General features: G+C 40.8%; 1 protein-coding gene and 1 pseudogene across 1 annotated transcript; both read left to right on the top strand.

Moving 5' to 3' along the window:
* The first annotated feature begins 474 nt into the window (after positions 1-474).
* Positions 475-5,482, top strand: rps19bp1 (ribosomal protein S19 binding protein 1). The gene is made up of 4 exons (XM_065001291.1): positions 475-664; positions 2,270-2,458; positions 4,029-4,126; positions 4,470-5,482. Exons 1-4 carry the CDS (start codon positions 610-612, stop codon positions 4,617-4,619), a joined length of 492 nt encoding a protein of 163 aa, XP_064857363.1. The 5' UTR covers positions 475-609; the 3' UTR covers positions 4,620-5,482.
* A 2,432-nt stretch (positions 5,483-7,914) lies between these two features.
* On the top strand, positions 7,915-22,787 carry LOC115115500 (uncharacterized; annotated as a pseudogene).
* The last annotated feature ends 1,182 nt before the right edge of the window (positions 22,788-23,969 follow it).

Here is a 23,969-nt window from a genome sequence, read left to right as displayed (position 1 = left end):
GAAAGTGAATGGGGGCGTTACCATATGGCCAACAGACATTCATCAAAATTAACAGCAAGTCAACTTTATATAAATTGGCTACTCGGTATTTTTGTCATGTTTTTTAAATTTTATTCATATGGAATTGTGCGTAATTTGTAATATTTTATTTACCCAAACATATATAGACAAAAACATATGACAGCTTAACATTTACTTACATTTCCAAATCATTAATGGCATCAGACTTGCTCAGACCCACATTTTTCCACCATATCCACAACCAATTCAAATAGGAACAGATCATGAACTGTATAAAGCATTATTTAAATTATGTTTAAATAATAATACGGCTAAATAACCTCATTAACATGACCTTATGTGTTTTCTATGACATGTCATCATTTTTTCCAAAAGCGAAAAGTATTTTGACAACAATCCGGAACCATTTTGTGATGGGGCACTTTGAAAATAGTTTTCACCCGAGTAGTGATCCCCAAACACTCTTCGCCGGATGTTGAGCTCACATGTTATTTTTTTACAGAAGCAAGATAGTTTTGGTAGATTTGCTGGAGAAATCTTAACGTTTACTCACATGTTTGTTATTTAAAAAGTAAAGTGCATATCAACATGTCGGCATCAATGATTCGGAGGGGACTGGAGTTGCTAAGCGATGACATAAAAGGTAAATTATCTACAGTAACCACGGTTTCATTAGCTATTTGGGTCATTCCTACTTTGAGGTGCATTTTCTGCCCCTATGACATATCAGTTCTTATTTAGTGTAAAGTGTGGATTCCAAAGGCTTTACGTATAATGTCAGGTGTTTTGTACCTTTAAAACACAAAAATATGGATTCTGAAAGGAAATTCTATGCATTTAAAAAAATAAATGTCAGTGGATGTTGGCGTTGTTGTCACGTCCCCAGGTGTTATTTATCAACGTCTACAAGAAATATAACCCATAATATTTAACGATAACATCTTTAATCATTAACGTTTATTCATGATCATTGTATTTATGATATATTTTCTGTGTTTCCCTGTTATCACTTTCCACCCTGTTTGTTGTAATTCTCCATTTAAGAAAACAACCCCTTCCTACAATGACACCACATTCAGGAAATGTCATCATTTATTTGATGGGAAAACTATGGTACAAAGCTAAATAAATATAAACACTCAGCTTTATCGGTTTGTCCATGTTTCATGTTGTTAGTCTGTAGGTCCAACTCATAAATGTTCACCCTGTTAGGTTAAATTATAGAGAGAAAAAAATATATTTAATAGACAAGTTAAAATCCTGTTCAAGTGTTCACCATTATGCGAGCTCAATCTTGCTCATTCACAGAACTATGGCAAATTTAGGCTAAAAATTTCAACCCAGTTAGGATTATGCACCTAACAAATTGGAGAATGCATCCAAAAAGGTCCAAAAGTAGTTAAAAAGTAAGGGAAAAAATATATATAATTAGATTTTAAAAATAGTAGCTAACACAATGGAATCACAATAAGGAGGCTATATACAAGGAGTACCGGTACCGAGTTGTTAGATTGCTTATTAGATATTACTGCATGGTCGGAACTAGAAGCACAAGCCTTTCGCTACACTCGCATTAACATCTGCTAACCATGTGTATGTGACCAGTAACATTTGATTTGAGTCAATGCAGGTGTATGAGGTAGTAATATGTACATGTTGTTTGGGGTAAAATTGAATAGGCAATCAGCATAGATAATAAACAGGGTAGCCGCAGCAGGGGTGAAAGTGTATCTGTGTGTGTGAGCGTATGCATTGTTTGTGTGTATATGTATGTAGTGTGTTGCGAGTGTCAGTATTTGAGTGTGCATAGTCAGTGCACAAAAAAACGGGGGGTGGGGGGGGGGTCAATGTAAATAGTCCGGGTAGCCATTTGATGAACTGTTAAGCAGTCTTATGGCTTGGGGATAGAAGCTGTTCAGGAGATGTTTGCAGCTGTAGAACTTTGAGGATCTGAGGGCCCGTGCCAAATCTTTTCAGCTTTCTGCCCTCTTCACGACTGTGTTGGTGTGTTTGGACCATGCTAGGGTTCACATTGTTACAGAATTTATTCTATGCAAAGTGGTGTCATCTGTGTTGACACTTCCTGGTCACCACTGTGTGCCTATTTACATGTGACCAGTGACCTATTAGCCCATGTGAAACATCCCTAGACAGACCACATATACAACACACATGAGCACATAACATAAGCAGTCCAAAATGTCTCCTACACAAATGTCTCTCTCGCTCCCCCTTTCTCCCTCCGCAGTGTCAGATGGTAGCAAGAAGCAGAAGAGCGCGGCCAAGAAGAAGCACACACCGAGCAAGGCTGAGGTGATGGGCCTGGTGAGCACCAACCGTCAGGGCGTCAGCAGGCAGGTCCGGCGGCTGCAGGGGCGTCTCGGTCCGGGGAAGAGCAAGGCCACCGTCAAAGACAAGAGGATCAAGTCTGCTGTGGGTGAGTGGCTCAACCAACGCGTTCAGAGGCACAAAGTATTTCTGTGCAGAAAAACGAACGCATTTATTTGTGTAGGGGATGGTCTGGTCCATCTAAATATAGTCTAGTTATTATATTGCTATGGTCTCTGTTCATGCTATTTCTATGTTCTGGCAACTAGCTAGAATGTTTGTTTTTTCTTGGGTTGAGGATCATGCTCTTCTCTTAGCTATTTGTTGACGTGTGTGTCTGAAGATGAAACTAGTCTGTCTGTTTTTTTTATACACAAAAACAATAAACAACTTAACATTTACATGAATACATTTCCACAAACATTAATGACATCACACTTGTTCAGACCCACGTGTTCCCATGGTATCCACACCCAATGTTGTTTCTCATATGTGTAAGACTATACCCTATATGACTTTGTGTTATGGTGTCCCAGGTCTAAATCAGTCCCAGATTAGAGGGGAACAATGAAAAAATGCAACTGGCTTTGAGGTCCACAGTTGCATTTGAGGGGACTAGTCTGTGTGAAGCTGATGTCAGTGTACCAGCCTCATGGTCTAGTCCAGGGATCATCAACTAGATTCAGCCACGTGACAATTTAGAATTTTCTTTTTTCTTGAGCAGATGGTCACGGGGTCGAAACATAATTACAAATAATGTATAGACTGCAAGTTAGTAGTGTAAAGTACTTAAGTAAAAATACTTTAATGTACTACTTAAGTTGTTTTTTGGGGTATATGTACTTTACCGTAATATTTTTAACTACTTTTACTTAAACTCATTCCTAAAGAAAACTCTGTACTTTTTACTCCATACGTTTTCCCTGACACCCAAAAGTACTCTTTACAATTTGAATGTTTAGCGAGACAGAACATGGTCCAATTCACACATTTATCAAGAGGACATCCCTGGTCATTACACCGCCTCTGATCTAGCAGTCTGAGTGTTGGAAAATGTCCCTGGCTATCTGTAAATAAAATAAAAAACACATTGTGCCTACTGGTTTTCTTAATATAAGTAATTAGAAATGATTCATCATTTTGATACTTAAGTACACTTGAGTAATTTTCTATTAAGGTGTCTTTACTTTTACTCAAGAATGACAATTGGGGACTTTATCAACCACTGCTGCAAATTGACCGCAAGAAGTCCAAACATATAATATATGACTAAAACATAATCATTTCAATCCTTACTTACATTTGTATACGATCACATACAGTAACTCTTTATTATATGTGAGAATACTTTGGAACTTGAAAATGAAAATCACTTGGAGCTGATTTGCTTTTGTTTTTACAGTCTGTCCAATAATAATACAAATGAAACGCTAATCAAATCAATAGAATCACACGGGCCACCAGTTGAGGAACCCTGGTCTAGTCTGTCTGTAAACTTGGTGTCAGTGTGTCAGCCTCGTGGGCCGACTCCTTTACCATCCTCTTTTGTCTCCATCTTGTGTTTCCATAGATTATGCGTAGGCCTTCTGTGCAAACTCCTCAGGTTATATCATTTAGTGTCTGTGTCATGGACTTCGTCTTGACCTCTGAACTGTGATGTCATGTCTTTGTGTTTCCAGAGGAGTTCAAGAAGAAGAAGGGGAAGAGCCATCTGAGCTCCAACCTGCTGTACTTCCTGGGGACGGGCTTCAGAGCTACAGACTCCGACACTATGAAGGTAAGAGACAGTCTGACAGTTCAAATGTCATGCCCTCTAACTACTACTACTATGGAGGATAGTTGGTTGAGGTAAAGTCATGACTTTTGATTGATTTGGTAAAATAACTGTAGATACATGTGGATTGTGTTCATTGTAACGGAAAAAAATGTTTTAACATTTTGAAACGGGAAGCAAAAATGTAGTGTTTTTTTTTTTAATTTAATTTTATTGGAAAGGTCCTATCCCTGTTTCAGTCCACTTTTCTTCTAAGCGCCTAATGAACGTGACCCTCTTATGGGTGAATCACATAGTCTTCATCATCTTCATTTCTTAGAATGTCTCCCCTCTTATTCCCCTTCAGATCGTCAACCAGAATTCGGGCCGGCAGTCTCGCCACCGTCCGGACCGCACGGTCAAGAAAGCCTCCGGGGAGAAGTCTGTGTTCACAGAGGATGAGTTCCAACAGTTCCAGAAGGAATACTTTGGCAGAACTGTGGAGGAGGGTAACTAGACAGATTCTAGTTCCAGAGACTTAAGGCTGCGTTCCAATTCCAGAGGTGTGCGCTTCACACTCCTTGCCATGGATCGCTAATTTCACCATTATTAAAGGTCCAATGCAGCTGTATTTCAATATCGACTATTTTATGGGTCACAATTAAGTATCTTACTGTGATTGTTAATTTTTGACCGTGTTATTTAAAAACAAAAATACCTTCTTAGCAAAGAGCAATTTCTCAAACAATTATCTTCCCATGCCTGTCTGGGAGTGGTCTGAGTGGGGAGGGAGAAAACCAGCTGTTATTGGCAGAGAGGTTGGAACTCTCTTATTTACCTTCTGGTTATGTCACCAGGCAGGCCAAAACTCCATCTCATCAAAACAGGCTGACATTTTAGGCAGTCTTTTCAAACAGCTTACTCTAACAGGGCATTTTCACTGTATTATTCCAACCTCTTAGGAGGAGGGAGACTGCACTGGGCCTTTTTAAATCCATGGGAGAATGTGGGTTCAGGGTTCAGTTCCAGAGCCAATGAGGACTTGGTAAAGAGATCGGACACTTGACCGACTTTAGTTTTTGTCCAAAGTACTTCACTTTGGACTTGGAATGTGATATGGACAACATGTGACTGTTAAGTGGCCTTGAGGCTCATTCCCAACTTCTTCTATTCATGTAGGAGAAAATAGTCACCTTTCAGAGAAACAAAAGTATTGTTTAAAACTTCATTTTATACTTGTCTTCAAATCGATTTTCAGAGAATTTCTTGTTTCCTTGTGTTGAAAAGATGAAAGCACAATGAACTAGAGGATGCTGTTTTATGAAGTGAATTTTCCCTTTGATTTGTAAACAGTGAATAAAGGTATGCAGGACACTGTCATGAAGCCTACACAAACTGAAGCAGCAGTAGGGGTGTGACGGTCATGACATTTGTGTTAGCCGTTAACTGTCGTGCAAATCATTGCGCTGTCACAGTTCTTTACCATGAACATAAACATGTGTTGTATCTCCAGCCATACAAGTCGCTGATGTGTGCCTTTGGAACCGCTACATTTAAACAGTAATACTTCCATTTAATATTGACCATCACAAAAAATGATCCATTGTTTAGGCACATCTTAACTAAGAAACACAATACAAATAAAATGCATTTCAAAAGAATGGAATAGCATATTCTGGGTGTATAGTCCCTGTATGTCAGGCTTACGCTGTTCTGTCTATGCATGATACTCCCACCCACTCAAAGTAATTAGATGGATGAAGATGATGCATAGTGAGGTCAGACAATGTAACATTGATAATGACATCATTACAAAGGCAATAGAAATTCCCATGAAACAATTCATTATGCTGTATATGCCATTTAGCAGACGCTTTCATCCAAAGAGACATGCAGTCATGTGCGCATACATTTGACATATCGGTGTTCCTGGGAATCAAGCCCACTACCCTGGTGTTACAAGCGCTGTGGTCTACCAATGGATTGAATTTGAATAAGCTGAATTCTGAGGATAAATGGTGATGGGAGTGCATCATCTTTTAATAGGTGGTGTAGACTAGAGAATTCCATTATGAATAGGCCCAACTCTCTTAGGCTGTGTTTACACAGCCGCCCTAAAAACACAAATCTGATTTTCTTTAAAGGCAATCTTTTTTTTCTGAATGTCCACACGTGACCCATATCCGATATGCACATTCACACTTAATGTAGCCTCTGAAATAGCACACAGATTCCACTGTTCCTTTAAAATTTGGGGTGGTTGTCATGGTAACGACGGGTTGTAAAAAATGATTTATAATAATAATTTATAAGTAAAACAAAATCTCATCTGAATGTCCAGACCGTTCGCATATAGAGAGCAAGTAATAGTAGTCCTAATGGCGTCTTTTTGTATGTACTAACTCAGTCATGGTTCGTTGGCCAACACCTATTGGACCCTTTCTGTGGTTACAAGTATTGCCCCACGACGGCGATGCGCGTAAATTGGTGGCAGAACACTGGGGAGTTCTCATAGGGGAGTTCTCATAGAACGCCAACAAAAAATGTTATTTACATGTTGCTTATGAGTGCATTTCACAATACTTTTGAATTATAATTCGTTTTTAAGTCTCATATACATGTCCTGCTTAAAATGTTTGTGTCATGTTCGCAAATCAACTGCATTATACTTCAACCAGTAAAATGGCTCTTTGGCTAGCTTTTGCTGCAGCTTATGTCAATAAGCGTTAGCATTCTAGCTAATAACTGCTGCATCCAAAATAGTTATTTTGCTAAGATCACAACCAAATATAATCTTAGCAACTCATCAAGCTAGAATCAAAACATAATTGTAAGCGTATGTGAACCCCCAAAAGTTATTTTGTTTACAAGTAATAACGTAAATCTAGGCTATGTTGAATGAGCGCAGGTGGCGATGGCTTTAAAAAATATATATATATTATAAATGTTTTTTATTCATAATACAAAAATCAACTTACATTGCTACATCAAACATGTCTAGCAAACCAAACACAATTATTAACAATGTTCAAACATACAAAAAAAAAAAAAAATACAAAAAAGAAACTATTTAAGTGCAATTATATTCACTCTGAAAATATCTTTATTATAATGATTCATGAAGATGTTATTTGGGTGGCGATGGCTTTCTTACTACAGCCAAGAGTCGCGTGACGTCCGTGTGTTGCCTATTGTAAAATAAATGGAGTTTTTGGATAAACACCGAAAATAAAGCCTGTGGTAAATGCAGGCTTAGGAGATCTTATACGTTTTGTTCTATGATAATCTTTATCAGCTAACGTCACTTTTTTGTCAATGTTGAAGAATTTATATAATCATATAAAGCACATAAGGCTTCATAATTCATAAAGGTCATGTTAACTGACGGATATTATCTCATAGAACAAAACGTATAAGATCTCCTAAACCTGTGTTAACCTCAGACCTTATTTTTCGTAATTTATCCCAAAACCCTATTCTTTGCCAATTCATTTTCCCCATAGGAATGGCTGAAGGAAAGCACAGGTAACTAATTTCTGTTTTTTAGGACTACAAGCTGGCGAGATCTATGGAGGATTGGGTTAGTACCAGGATTGAGATCCACATATGGATGTGGTATCAATCGGAAGTCAAAAGATCAGATTCAATGGCTGTGTTTTTTCACTAGTTGGTCTTTTGACCTATCATCTCTGAAAAATGATCCGATGTAAAAAGATCTGATGTGATTGGTCAAAAGACCAATTAGTGTAAGAAATATATCTGAATTGGCCTGCCTGTGTAAACACTGCCTTAATAGCCTACATGGCTCTGGATGGAGGTAGGCTAACATCATAATTAAATATGGTGCAAGCACAGTGAGGTCAAACAATGTAACATTGAGTTTTAAAGGCATCACACTCCCACCCAGTGACTTGTACTAAGAGGTGGGCCATAGAGAATGATAGAGGCCTCTAGCAGCCAAAATTCAGTTTTAGCATGAGCAGTGCCATTGAGGGATTCAGTCAACTGGGTGGAGATTCCTATGGGTTGTAGCCTCTATCTGGCACTGGTTAGGAGAATTAGGTTAAGGTCAGGAAAAGAGTTAGCTAAAAACTATCAACGTTTGAAGTCAAATTTGACAAAAGCTGTATCCAGTCTAGATATGACCTTATCAAGTGAGTGATCAATCAAGGTGATGATGGAGAAAGACCTGCCTCTATAGGCACTGCCCCCAGAATAAGTATATCGCAGGTGCAGAACATAAATGAACCAGTCTCCTCTCTGTTGGGAGTAGATCAGTGAGAAACTGCTTTGTGACAAAAGACTGACATCTGAAATGGTAAGGGCCTTGTCTTGTCTGTGGAATAGTAGGACTCCGAGGCTGGTTTGATTTAACAATGAATGTGTTGACTGAATGAGAATATTTGGAAATGTACCATACGTGCAGTAGATGGAATACAGACCGTGGGACATAGGACGCCTTCGTTAGCGGCCGTTCAAAAAAGCTGGTCAAACAAAGTAGATATTCGTCAAATCCGAATTGACTTGTGCCCCAACAGGCCCATAAGGTTACTAAAATCCGATGTCGCTGTTTTTGCTGCATAATATTTAGAAGTTGTCTAATTACCAATATATTTAGATTAAAGTAGTAACGGTTATCGAAGCTGTTTGCGATGGATGAAGATACTGAACTTGTGAAATCAATCAGATATTGACTGAATTATATCACACAATAAAACATTACTTGCATGGACAAACAATTGAGTTCAGGCATTTGTTGAAACTCAGGTAGGCCTATTACAGTTATTGTAACATTTTATTTTATGATACAAATCAGGAGTGAATCCGGTATTTTATGAACGACTCTTCTACCGATTCGATTCGGCCAACGACGTTCACCAAAACAGTCGGCTCAGAAAGAGCCGTCCGTTCGAGATCGACCCATCATTAGCCAACAGCGCGCAGATGCAGCACGGGTTAACTAATCTAGGCTACATGATTAGATTATTTTGGGTAAGAGCGAGAATACGTTTATTTATCAAGCATCGGTCACCAGAATAATACCCTTAAATACATGTCATTGTGTCCATGGCATATTTAATGTAAATACTGTAGAATTCCATTCATTCCTATGGAAGACTGCGCCTACTGGGGAGTGCCATTATGGCTGACCTGTTGCTTCAAAGCCTTTCAATGGCCAATAACGCACAGCATCACCAATCCAGGGTTTATATTCATCATTGATTTGGCCCCATATTCCTAAAACACAATGACTACATCAAGGTTGTGACTCTACAAACTTGTTGGATGCATTTGCTATTTGTTTTTGTTTCAGATTATTTTGTGCCCAATATAAATGATGGTAAATAATGTATTATCATTTGAGTCAATTTTGTGAATAGAATGTTTCTGAACATTTCTACATAATGTTGATGCTAGTATAATTACAGATAATCCTGTATAATGAGTAAGAAAGTTGAGGCACAAATATCATACCCCCAAGACATGCTAACCTCTCACCAATAACAGGGGAGGTTAGTATATTATCATTATTCACATTTCATTCAAGATTCTGTAATCATGGTAGAGTATCCACATTATGTAGGAATGTTCAGAAACCCAGTCCCACTCCTCCAACAGTCTTCACCTCTGGTGCCCCACCCAATGAAAAGCTTTCTGGGCAACCCTGAGGAGAGTGACCCCCTGATGAGATGGAGAATTGGTTTGCCCTCTGTATCTCAGATACACTTGACCCAGGGGTTGGTGAAGGCAGGGTAAGACACTGTCCATAAGTCAAGAGATTCAAATCAACCCACCCCCTCTGCCCTCAGAACAGCTTCAATTTGTCAGGCTATGGACTCTACAAGGTGTCAAGTGTTCCACAGGGATGCTGTCCCATGTTGACTCCAATGGTTCCCACAGTTGTCAAGTTGTCTGGATGTCCTTCGGGTGGCGGAGCATTATTGATACACAGAAACTGAGTGTGGAAAAACCCAGCACCGTTAAAATTCTTGACACAAACCGGTACGCCTGGCACCTACTACCAAACCCTGTTCAAAGACACTTAAATATTTTGTCTTACACATTCACCCTCAATGTCACACATACACAATCCATGTCTCAAGGCTTAAAAATCCGTATTTAACTTGACTTCTCTGGTTCAGCTTCATTAATTTGAAGTGATTTTAACATGTGACATCAATAAGGGGTCGTAGCTTTCACCTGGTCAGTCTATGTATGGAAAGAGGTGTTCATAATGTTTTATATTCTCACTATACATGGTCTTAAATTCCTTTTGTTTGAACTGCATTTTCACTTTGTCTCCCATTGACATCAATGCATGGCTAAATGCATGGCTTGTAACGGCTCTCGTCTATCTCCTCCTCTGACGAAGAGGTGGAACAAGGATCGGACCAAAATGCAGCGTGATGATTCATGATATATTTTAATGAAGGAAAAAACTATACATGCAGAAACTACAAAAATAATGAAAACCGAAACAGCCCTATCTGGTGCAAACACAGAGACAGGAACAATCACCCACGAAACACTCACAGAATATGGCTGCCTAAATATGGTTCCCAATCAGAGACAACGATAATCACCTGACTCTGATTGAGAACCGCCTCAGGCAGCCATAGACTACGTAGACACCCCACAAAACCCCTAAGACAAAAACACACCACAATAACCCATGTCACACCCTGGCCTGACCAAATAAATAAAGAAAACACAAAATACTAAGACCAAGGCGTGACATGGCTAAGTGACCATTCTACTTGAGTGGAAGTTACATTTCTCCCCAGAGTGCATGGTCTCTGAAATTACTTGAATAACTTTTTTTACTCCTCTCAGGCCACCTTCTGTTGACAGGAGTCCAGTTCAGCTACACAGGAAATGTGTTCGGTGAGACAAAATGAAAGCATCACAGTCAGTCAGCTCTAAATAGGAAATTGGCCCCAAGTGGCATTTTTTTTCAATGTAAAAGTACACTGTCTCTACACAGGAAGAACATAAAGCTCTGTTTGTTTATTACAACCTCAACTAGCGACAACCAGAGTTTACTAATGTAACCCCGGTTCTATGAACCAAGTGCACATTTTCTCTCGCACCCACCCCTGGTCTGGGAGACCCTGCATTAGTGAGACCAACTGGGTACATTCAGTCTGGTTCAGTTGTGCATCAGAATGGCTACCATGTTTCATCGTCCAATCTATCGTTGTGAACCAAATCATTAAAAGAGAATAGATTTAGTCATGTTAATTTCACTGAATCTCTCAATGGGCCTTGTAAAAGTGTACCGTATAACTGCACTGGGGATTACAGTTATATGGCAGTGTTTCCCAACCCTGGTCCTCCAGTACCACCAACAATACAGTTTATTATAGCCCTGGACAAACACACCTCACTCAACTCTTTGAGGGTCTGATGATTAGTTGACAAGTTGAAACAGGTGTGCGTGTCCAGGGTTACAAGAAAAATTTGTACTATTGGGCCTACTCCAGGGTTGGGGGAAACGCTGCATAACTGACTCTGTAGTCCCTGTTGCATGGTGTTATCAAGTTGATGCAGAAAAACCTGCTTTTCTAGGCACTGCCCTCCGAATAGTAGATTGATGCACACAAAGAAGTCTCTCCTATTGTGAGTGGAGAAAGGAGAGGAAGTGTATGAGGTAAACCGTGCTTTAGGACAAGACCAATATCCAGAGACGTTCAGACAGGGGAATACTGGTATATCTGAGATGGCAAAGGTAAGGTACTTTTTCATTTACCTGTGGAGTTTTATGACTGAAGTGCAATTGATAAGCTTATAATTTTAAGTTGAAACTAACATTGTGCAGCAACAGTGTTTGACAGATGTTTGTAGCTATCTTTGTGTCATGATAAATGCATTTAGTTTTTCACACAATCTAAATGCAAAAAGTCAGACTGAAAGTGAAAGGGGTGGAATGGCAAGGCGCAGTGTCAACAGCTGAAATGTCTCGTCCAACTGGATAAACAAGACAATTACATCCATGGTTCCTTCTCCACTGCAAAATAAAACAAAACAAATGCATATTTAGGCAGAGTTTAAAACTATTGCATTGATAACATGTTACTTAAGATAAATTATGCATTTATGGTAGATGTGTTTTGGGGCTATCATGACGGAACATTCCTACTGGGAGTTAAGTGCTCAGTTGGTCTTTGCTGGCGGGAGAGCAGGCTGGGCAGGTAACAGGTTGGGTAGAGTACAGTCAAACCTGAGTTTTCTTAAAGGCCAAGAGTTGTTGCCTGGCTAGTATACGGAGTATCTTTTGATTTATTAAAGTATTTATGTTAACGTCCTGTTATTTTCTGTACAAGATTTATTGGCCAACTTGTCCTGTCTGTCTCCTCCTCACTGTCCGATCAGCCACCTCGGCTTATATTTCACACCCACCCATACGTTCTTAACCCCCCTCCTCCACCCACAGCCTCCACCTCTGGTGCCCCACCCCAGGAACATCTGTATGGGCAAGCCTGAGGAGAGTAATCCCCAGAGGAGATGGAGTTATGGTCCCTCTCCCCCAGACCCATCTGTCCCAGGGCTTGGTGAAGGCAGAGTAAGAGACTGTCAACCATTGACAACATGAGCCCTGGTCAAAAGAAGTGCACTATGTAGGGAATAGGAGCCATTTGGGACCCTATTCCGTATATAGTGCACTACTTTTGACACGGCTATTGACTTGCATTCCTTACTATTTGAACTGCAGTTTTAACTATGGTATAACTCACCTGACTTCATCCTCTTGGCCCCCTGGGGAGCGTAGGACATCCACCATGGCTCTCCACCTAACTCTTCTCTGAGACCTATGGTTTGAAATATAAATGGACTCAAATGTATTTATATTAGAACTGCAGTGGTATACCATGATGTACAGTATATAACTATAGTGTGAAACTGTTATTGTAAATGTGAATTCTTAGAACCCAGGAACGGCCCAGAAGCTGCCCCCTGTGGCCCAGAGTAAGGGATAGTTGAGAGTCCTCCACAAGAAGGTGGTTGTGACCCTCAGGATGGAGTGTCTGAAGGCATCTCATCTGATGCAGCAACATGCATTCTTCTCTTTTACTTTGCTCTCATACAGTATTAATCTTAACACCCACCCATACATTCTTCACCCACAGCCTCCACCTCCAGTGCCCCACCCCAGGAAAATCAATATGAGCAAGCCTGAGGAGAGTAAGCCCCAGAGGAGATGGAGCTATGGTCCCTCCTCTCCGTCACACACATCTGGTCCAGGGGTTGATAGAGGCAGAGTAAGAGACTGTCCATAAATCAATGAATTGGAATCAACCATTGACAACAAGTCAGATCACCCATGATACAAGTCAGTATTCAATGTCCATCCATGTCTGAGGATGTTGGGAAATTAAGTGAACCTGGCCACTAGGGGCAACAGTGAGCGCTGTTAACTTCAAGAAGATTTCAGTTTTGCTAGGGCGTTGGGGATGGCGTAAGCATCTGTCCCTGATGCCAAAGGCTTCATGTTCGAATCCAACAATAAAGTCATTTTCTGTATTATTGTTTTAAGCCATAACCATTTGGAGTGAATGCCTAACCTTAACCATTCAGAGTGAATGCCTAACCTTAAACAATTCAGAAGTTGATGTTTGAGAAACATGGATGAACATCTAATTCTGACGTGAGAGCTGGTAGACGTGTGAAATGCCTTTCTTGAAGGTCTAACCCCAACAATTCAGAAATCAATAACAATGTAATACTAAAAAATTACGTAGAACAAAAAATATAGCATACTATATACAGACGACTTTCTCTGTAAGCAGCGAAGCAAGACAACACTGAACTTTCTGTTTTCCCCGTTAACACTAAAAACCTTTCTCTCTACTGTTTGAATAGTGATTGAATCAACACTATTAGCCACTTTCAATGCAGCATACCGAAGCAAAATGAACCACGCAAGAGTAAATGGCTTGTTTTGAGGTACATGTAGTGACACGTGTTCAAAACTAGGAAAGTATAATGTGTTATTAGCCCAGTTCTAGGTCATTTGTAGTCAGCAATGGGGGAGTGATTGTTTCCTACAAGAGCACAACACGTGTGCATTTCTGGACATCTTTGAAAAGCTTCTTTTATTTTATTTGTATTTGCTTAAATGGGCAGTGTTGTTTTTTGAGACAGGCTGGAATAAGCTAAGTAGACAATAGGCAGAGAGTAGCATCAGTGAGTATGTCTGGTCTGCTGAGTGCAGAACACTGAGGCTGTACCCACTTAAAACTAAAGTGGTCAAGTAGGCTACTGTGACTATTTCATTATAATGAAGGCCTACTAGAGGGGCTTACAATGAAGACGATGTATCACATTTGTTAGAGTTGCGTAAATTCAAGTCTGGTATCAGGATAAATATAACAATGAGTCACTGATTTTATACTATGTTTTTTTTATTAGCGAAGTAATAAATGGCAAATGCAACTTTCGTATATACGGGCTCACTGTAATACCACGCAGGGCAGAACAGAGAACTGACAGGATGTATGTAAACAGTATTCTTTATACTGTGATACAGTGGCCTATCACAGTAGAGACTGGGCGTGGTTTAAACTTGCCCAGCCTATTGCAGGCGCTCAGGCGGGTCCCCGCCTCTTGGCGCTTCTGTTGATAGATGTAACTGCTGCTTGTGAAGAACATCCAGGCTCTCATGCTCCATACCGTTATCTCGCTCCTGTTATCTAACAAAAGACCGCTTGTTCTCGCAACACCCCGCTCTGAATGTGCCCCCCTCCCAACTAATTTGAACAGTTCCTGTCTTCATGCTTCTCTGTATTTTTCCATCATGAGAAAGGTCCATGGCCCTGACACTTTTAACAATGTTTCAAGTCAGCTATGTTGCATAACACATACATACATCCACACAAGCCAACAGCAGATCATATTCAATCATATATATGGTAATGGCTATAATGTAAAACACAGGATCCAACACATTACATTTTAACATGGAAATAGCTGTTCTATCATTCAGCCTACAGTAGCAGCTAATGTGTGGTGTTCAATGTAGGCCTACATTCCATGAGGCTTTTGAAAAAAAAATTCAGGGCTTGACATTAACCTGTTTATCCACTTGTCCTTCAGATAAGGTGACTGAAAATGTTCTGGTGTTTGCTACAAGAAGCCACTTACAAAATAAAATGCATTGTCACTATATGTAGCTCTCGCTTTGATTTCAAGCGCATCTACTCATGACCGCTCATGCTGTAAACACAGTCCAGTTCAAAGTGAATGGCACAGATCTATATATGGCAATGACTCTGTTTGCATATAGGCCTACTGCAGCTCTGATCTGGTTATGGCGCACGGGTCTGTGTAGAGTATGGGTCGTGCCTGTCAATGCTATAGAATTCTACTTTGATGCGTTCTACCTACAACAATCTCTTGCATAGATCGTTTTTTATTTCGGTATGTTAAATTGAAAGTGGCTAATATTGTGTTGATTCGATCACAACTCCCACAGTAAAGGGGAAATGTGGATATGTAACACTAAGGGGGAAAACTGGAGAAAATGGAGTGATGTTCAATCTCATGCTTCTCTGTGTGCACTGATATTTCTTCTGTGCTGCAGTCCCGGGGGAGCTGCGCGCTAGCGCAGGCATGCACCTCAGAGGGAACATCGGTTCTGAATACAAAGCATTATGTTTGGGGCAAATCCAACACCACATCACTGAGTACCACTCTTCATATTTTCAAGTATGGTGGCTGCATCATTTATGGGTATGCATGTCATCGGCAAAGACTAGGGATTTCTTAAAATAAATGGAATTGAGCTAATAACAGGCAAAATCTTAGAGGAAAATCTTGTTCAGTCTGCTTTTCAACAGAGACAAATTCACCTCTTTGAGCAGGACAATAACCTAAAACACAAGGCCAAATATACACTGGAGTTGCTTACCAAGACAACTTTGAATGTTTCTGAGTGGCCTACTGTAGTTGACAGTTTTTACTTCAATTGGCTTAAATCTACGGCAAGACTTGAAAATGGCTAGGGGTGTGAATACTTTCTGAACGCACTGTGTACAAAACATTATAAACATCTGCTCTTTCCACTACATAGACTATCCAGGTTAAAGCTATGATTCCTTATTGATGTCACTTGTTAAATCCACTTCAAACAGTGAAGGGAAGCGGGGGGGACAGGTTAAATAAGATTCTTTTAAATGTCTTGAGACATGGATTGTGTACAGTCGTGGCCAAAAGTTTTGAGAGTGACGCAAATACTAATTTTCACAAAGTCTGCTGCTTCAGTTTGTATGATGGCAATTTGCATATACTCCAGAATGTTATGAAGCGTGATCAGATGAATTGCAAAGTCCCTCTTTGCCATGCAAATGAACTGAATCCCCAAAAACATTTCCACTGCATTTCAGCCCTGCCACAAAAGGACCAGCTGACATGTCAGTGATTTATTTAGTTAACACAGGTGATGTGTTGACGAGGACAAGGCTGGGGATCACTCCGTCATGCTGATTGAGTTTGAATAACAGACTGGAAGCTTCAAAAGGAGGGTGATGCTTGGAATCATTGTTGTTCCTCTGTCAACCATGGTTACCTGCAAGGAAACACATGCCGTCATCATTGCTTTGCACAAAAAGGGCTTCACAGGCAAGGATATTGCTACCAGTAAGATTGCACCTAAATCAAACATTTATCGGATCATCAAGAACTTCAAGGAGAGCGGTTCAATTGTTGTGATGAAGGCTTCAGGGCGCCCCAGAATGTCCAGCAAGCGCCAGGACCGTCTCCTAAAGTTGATTCAGCTGCGGGATCAGGGCACCACCAGTACAGAGCTTGCTCAGGAATGGCAGCAGGCAGGTGTGAGTGCATCTGCACGCACAGTGAGGCAAATACTTTTGGAGGATGGCCTGGCGTCAAGAAGGGCAGCAAAGAAGCCACTTCTCTCCAGGAAAAACATCAGGGACAGACTGATATTCTACAAAAGGTACAGGGATTGGACTGCTTAGGACTAGGGTAAAGTCATTTTCTCTGATGAATCCCCTTTCCGATTGTTTGGGCCATCTGGAAAAAAGCTTGTCCGGAGAAGACGAGGTGAGCGCTACCATCAGTCCTGTGTCATGCCAACAGTAAAGCATCCTGAGACCATTCATGTGTGGGGTTGCTTCTCAGCCAAGAGTGGGCTCATTTACAATTTTGCCTAAGAACACAGCCATGAATAAAGAATGGTACCAACACATCCCCCGAGAGCAACTTCTCCCAACCATCCAGGAACAGTTTGGTGACGAACGATGCCTTTTCCAGCATGATGGAGCACCTTGTCATAAGGCAAAAGTGATAACTAAGTGGCTCGGGGAACAAAAGATTGATATTTTGGGTCCATGGCCAGGAAAATCCCAGTGAAAACTTGTGGTCAATCCTCAAGAGGTGGGTGGACAAACAAAAGCCCACAAATTCTGACACTCCAAGCATTGTTTATGCCAGAATGGGCTGCCATCATTCCGGATGTGGCCCAGAAAGTTAATTGACAGCATGCCAGGGCGGATTGCAGAGGTCTTGAAAAAGAAGGGTCAACCCTGCAAATATTGTTTGCATCAACTTTATGTAATTGTCAATCAAAGCCTTTGACACTTATGAAATGCTTGTAATTATACTTCAGTATTTCATAGTAACATCTGCCAAAAATATCTAAAGACACTGAAGCAACAAACTTTGAAAATTAATATTTGTCATTCTCAACTTTTGGCCACGACTGTATATGCGTCCCATTCAGAGGGTGAATGGTCTTGACAAAAGTTGTGCCTTTTGAAAGGGGTATGGTAGCAGGTGCCAGGTTCACTGGTTTATGTCAAGAACTACAACGCTGCTGGGTTTTTCAAGATTAACAGTTTCCCGTGTGTATCAATGGTCCACCACCCAAGGACATCCAGCCAACTTGACACAACTGGGGAGGCAGCGGAGTCTAGATGAATTGAGGCTGTTCTGAGGGCAAAAGGGGTGAGGGGGGTACAACTCAGTATTAGGAAGATGTTCTTCATGTTTTGTACCGTGTGTGTGTGTATATAACTATGGTGTGACACTATTTTATTTGTTGTAACTGACATCTTAGAAGCCAGGCTCCGCCCAGAAACCGCCCCCTGTGACCCAGAATAAGTGGTCGGTGGGAAGGAATCCTCCACAAGAAGGTGGTTGTGACCCTCCGGATGGGGGGAGTGTGTCTGAATTCATTAAGAAGGTATCTGATCTGGTGCAGCAACACACTTCTCTTTCATATGCAGTGAGAGTGAATCCTAACTTCCACTTATGTTGCATTTTCTCTGTCTCCCACTGACATTTAACGAACAACTAAGTGGAAATTCGTCTTGAGCGGAAGTTAGTGCACTTTGACGTAAATTCTGTCTCTGAATATGACTTGAATGTTATTTTTCAGTTTGAAGCTAAAGAGGACCAGAACAAGCAGCTGGTGGTGCGTTGTCCTGTTGGTCAGCCTGCCGTCATCTACAGGGAGGACTCCGTTCACCCTCTCTATGAAAAGGTTTTGGCTACGCAGGAAACTCGTATGGTGAGACAGAGAGAACAGATGTCTAACACTAAGCTTAAATCAAATAATCGTGTATTGGTCGCGTACACAGTTTAGAAGATGTTGTAACGTGTGCGGCGAAATGCTTATGTTACTAACTCCTAACAATGGAGTATAATGCCAAACAAGTAAGGATTGTCTCAACGAATCCAATTAAATAACACTGGAACGGCAATCCAAATGCAATCTATGTATGTATGTATACCGGGATAACTTCCACAATATACTAAGAATGACAGAGTACAGCAGTAGATATATTAGGGCAGTAGATATATAACAGTGAGCTGTCAAGAATCCAGTATATAATACATATGTGGTGTGTATAAATGGTGTAACTACAATGTACAGTAGTATAAATATTAGAATGAGCTATACGGAGAATACAGTATTTAATCATAACACTAATGCTTGGTTTTCCGAGCTGTACCTTGTTCTTCCAGTTTGGGTCACCTGCCTTCGTTGACAGAGAAGAATCCAATGACTATATCTATGAAGAGGTTTTTGCTACGCATGAGACTCGTACGGTATGACAACTGAAGGGATCACAGTCAGCCAGCTTCAAATACTGTTTTTACGTTTTTCACATTATACTTCAAGGGCCGTTTTCCTGGACTTGGGGGTGGATGTAACAGTAAACAAATATCGAGGACACTCAAATTAGTATGATATGTATTGATTTGTGGATTCACTTCATATGTTATGAATTACAATATGTTACAAATTGCAATACATATATGTTAGATTCCAATTTGTGGTGGCTGACATTGGCTAGGTGGCTAATGCTAACGTTAGCTAGATGTCTGTTTGCTAGACTAGGGGTAAAGGTTAGCTAACTAGTTGCAAAGTAGCATGTAGTTGCAAAGTTGTCCATGAGGCGATTTGAACATGGACATTTTGGGTTGCTCAACATTCCCTTTATATGCCAACCCATCCATGTTCCTTTCGTTTTTGCCTTAAGTAACCTTCTGTCTTATGTAACCATACCAAACATTGCATATCATATACATTTGAGTGCCACTGATTTTAGTTTACTATGTTACATATATTCTGAGACCAGCCTGATTTCCCAGACCCAGATTAAGCCTCCTCCAAATAATGCTTTTTTTAAATGTAGCATACGCTCTGGACAAGAGCAACTTTTTTTTCCTTCATTGGAATCAAACCCACACCCCTATTGTTGCAAGCACCATGCTCTACCAACTGTGCCACACGGGACCATTCTCTATGTAGATTCTCTTTTGAAAGAGTTTTTACTAGGACTAGGCTTGATCTTAATCTGGCAAACCGGCCCGACGTGTCATCCTTTATTACAAAGTGTCCTGAGAAAAAGTTTATTGTATTTCTATTGTTTTAGGTAGCAGTTCAACAACGGATATGTGCAACCTATGTTCACTATGTAAGGCCACCACCTCCATTGCCGTTAAAGCAGTCACTCCCTCTGAAAGGCAGAATCAAAACACTCTCAAAAAGCAGCATTAGTGAAGAGGAAAAAGATAACATCAAGGTATGACCGTGAACCTGCTCCGTGATGATTCCCCTGGGTATAGATCTAGGATCAGCTTCCACTTCCCCAGTCCTAACAGTAACAATTAGGGGGGGGATATGCTAAACTGATCCACGATCAGAATTGACTGGATATTTCACCATACACCGTAAAACCTAGCCTAAACTGCCCTAAGTGGTCAAAAGACAGGAATGAAACCACAACCACTAGCGGCTGTTGGGCCTATGTATAACCATGAACAGCTCACCAATACATTGTGTGTTATATTATTTACATACATGTGGGTTTGTTACATACAGAACCTCCCAAAGAATCATCACTAATGACAATTTGACCACAACCATTTGTCATTTGCATTTCTCCCTTTCATTGAATTCTTCCATCAGGATGCAGATGGTCTGATGGAATGGTGGGAGAAGGTGAAAAGTGAACGTGAGCATCACAGCTTCAAAATGTACTTTGTAATTTCCAGCATAGTTTAGGTGCAACTTTAATATTTCCTCTGCCTTTTTAGCATGGAAAGATCTGTCTAAAGACCCTAAACTGGCCAAGAAGGGAGAAGCAAAGTAAGTTATTTAGTTTAGACCCAGCTAACAAAATTGTGTACATTTGAATATTCTGTCACTAACCACCCTCCATACTGATGACCTTCTATTTCTAGACTTTTCAAAGAGAAAGCCCAGCGGTTCCAGAATGCATTGCAGTTGTACAACCTCCTCCTGACTAAGCATGGGGAGACCTAAAGAACCACATCATTGACCTCATCAGCATCGCAGACAACTTAGACAAGGTAGGAGTACTATAGACTACTGTACAGGCAACGTAGACAGGGTAGGAGCATGATGACCTACTGTACAGACTACTTAGACAAGGTAGGAACACTATAGAATACTACTGTATACACTTGTAATGCCTTTGATTTTTAATGTAAGCCTGTAACTAACATCAATTACCCCAAGCAGATTTAAATACAATTCTACAATTCCATTAGAGTTCATTCCATTCAAATCAACAATTTAATTCTATCCAAGGTTTCCAAGGGAACCAAGATTGCTGGCATCACCGGGGGCGCCACGGGGGCGGTTGGAGGGGTGGCGGCTGCAGCAGGGGTGATCCTCGCCCCCTTCACCCTAGGGGCATCACTGGCCTTGACAGTGGTCGGTGTCGGTGTAGCTGCAGCTGGAGGGGTCACAGGGGCCTCTGCAGCTATTGCTAACAAAGTGAGCTGTTAGAATCCAAACACAATCAAACTATATTTATAGAGCATTTGCAGGATGATGCCACACTTAAAATATTAATATGGTTCATGCTTGATTGGACAGACACCAGGAGTTTAACTTGCCTGGGAACCAAGTTAGTTTCCCATGAAACTCACTCAGATAAATTCACTAAGTGTTCCCTTCGGAACATAGATACATAAACGAATGTTGAGAAGTACTGTGCATAACATCACTGTCCAACTCCTCTTCATTCCAGGAAGTAAATTCTTCATCTCTCTTAGGTGAGCAGTGCACAGGACAGGAAGAAGATTGAGTTGATCCTCCAGGACTACCTGGCCCTGATGGGTGACATTGAAGCCTGCTTGAGGTTCATCAACGTGGGCATGGAGCACCTGAGGAAGCACAACCTCTCAACCCTCCAGGAGGTTGACACAGAGGCCGTCAGAGTGGTCAGGTATGATCTTAATACTGCATTTACTCTTGTCTGGAAATATATTATCTTTATTTATTTTTTTAAATATTTGCATGTTTTAAAACTGAACCTAAACCAGGGTGGCCATAGTGACAGGAGTGGGTAGTTCCAGTGCCATAGATGCCAGCAGTAAGGCATCAGGGATGCTCCAAGGCTTCGCTCTAGGCATGGATATCTATTTTACCCAGAAGGAGGATGGCAAAGGTGGCCCGAAGCTGAAGAAGGGATTGGAGTCCAAGTTTGGGAGAAAGATACGTGAAGTGGCTCAGCAGCTGAATGAAGGGCTGGATGAAGTGATCAAGGTCAAATATGAGCTAGTTGAAAATAATCTCATCTTCTGAAGAAAGGGGGGGGATACCTGGTCAGTTGCTCAACTGAAATGTCTTCTGCATTTAACCCAACCCCTCTGCCTTAATCGACAGCCCTACACACACAAATGTGGTTTCCTCAAGGCTTCTTTGGGAAGGGTGATATTTTTAAGATGTTGGTGGCAGCTCATTGGACTTGATGTTGTGCGATTACATGATTAAGGTCAGTGTCTTGTGAATTGAGACTGGTTGACAGTCAGTAGTTCTCAATTCTCTCCTCAGGGACCCTGAGCAGTTCCAGAGCTAGCGTACTTGATTATGTTAATAGACACAATAGTAAAAAACGATGGAATTTTAAAATATAACATTGCTATTAAACCAGAATAAATCACCTTTTGAGATCATTCTCCATGAAGTTTCTATAAATGACCATAAGGGTTGTAACCATAACGGAACCCTTTGTCTAAAACATTTTAGAAATGGTTATTTATAGAACATTTTGGTATGTTGTCTACCAGGTTTCAGTTCACTACCAGGTTTCAGAATCACTGCAACATTTTCCATTGTCAAATCTATTGTCATATAAAACAATGTTGTGAATAAATAAATAAATAATTAGAAGACATAGATTTAGTCATGTTCCTTTTTTCCAAATTTCAATTAATCTCTCAATGGACCTTGTAGGACTGTATATTATAACTGATTATGTACTCTCCGGTGCAATGATCAGGGCCGGCCCTCCCTCTAGGCAAAATTATGCCCGGCACTTGATTTTTGGGGAGGCATTTGACAATTGTTTGCCGCCCTCTGGCGCCCCTGATCGGCTACTACACCGCCGCGGCACCCCAGCCACCGGCTCATAGCGTTGCTGCTGTTCCCGCCCCCCACCCCATTCCTGCTTCTCCCGAATCCCACTATCCTTGTTGGTGATGTGTTTATGGGATTATCCAATTGTGAAAATTTATAAAAATCAATCTGCCAATTAAATGTTTGTTTTAAAATATATTTGTGTGTGACACGATTAGTGATTAAGGCAGTAGCCTACCATGTTAGTAGCTAGCTAACAGAGGATATAATTTTAGCTAAACGTAATCTATAGAGTTGAAACAATTTGCTACCACGTCTAAAACCGACAACTATGAGACAAGAGGCACAATCACTGAACCAAAGAAATGTGCTGGTGCATTGTATCAGCATGCAGCAATGTCCATCAGCCGGTGTGGAGAATGACAAGCCTACGAGGACGACGAGCCCCGGTTCGCTGATTCTAGCAGCAAAGAGGGCAAACTGGAGGAGTCCCAAGCCATGCACTTCCACCGATGATGACAGCTCTCTGGGCTGGACAAGAACAGGTGCTCGCACCAGGCCAAGCCACACCTCCAAACAATGCCGCCAAGACCCTATTTTGGACCCAGGCTCAGATTCTTCGCTCCCCGTCCCCGATGACAGTTGTGGTACTACTGCTAAATCCGACTCCCAGACAAAAAAACATAAAATATTCCTGTGATTGGCCAAAATATATGAATGGATCTTTACGGGATATGTTAGTGCAGGCTGTGCCACAACAGGATAAGGAGGGGTATTTCCCAAGAGATGAGGGTACCGTTTTCTGTGGGCTTTTGTCTGTGTGGAAAGGTAACTTTTTAAAGTGCCATAAGGATGTCTAAAATGTAATCATTTTTGTCTCACCTAGGGTGGCAGAGCTTCCCCGGCATTAGTGATTTTATCAATGTAATCAGATTGAAAATATTAGGCTATATTATTGACATTGAACTGATTATATAGCCTATTAACGAGATGTATTAAAATGGTGTT

This window comes from Oncorhynchus nerka, linkage group LG15 (genome assembly GCF_034236695.1).
Source record: "Oncorhynchus nerka isolate Pitt River linkage group LG15, Oner_Uvic_2.0, whole genome shotgun sequence".
Taxonomy (NCBI): domain Eukaryota; kingdom Metazoa; phylum Chordata; class Actinopteri; order Salmoniformes; family Salmonidae; genus Oncorhynchus; species Oncorhynchus nerka.
Note: the sequence above shows the minus strand (reverse complement) of the source record. Positions and strands in the feature narration are given on the sequence as shown.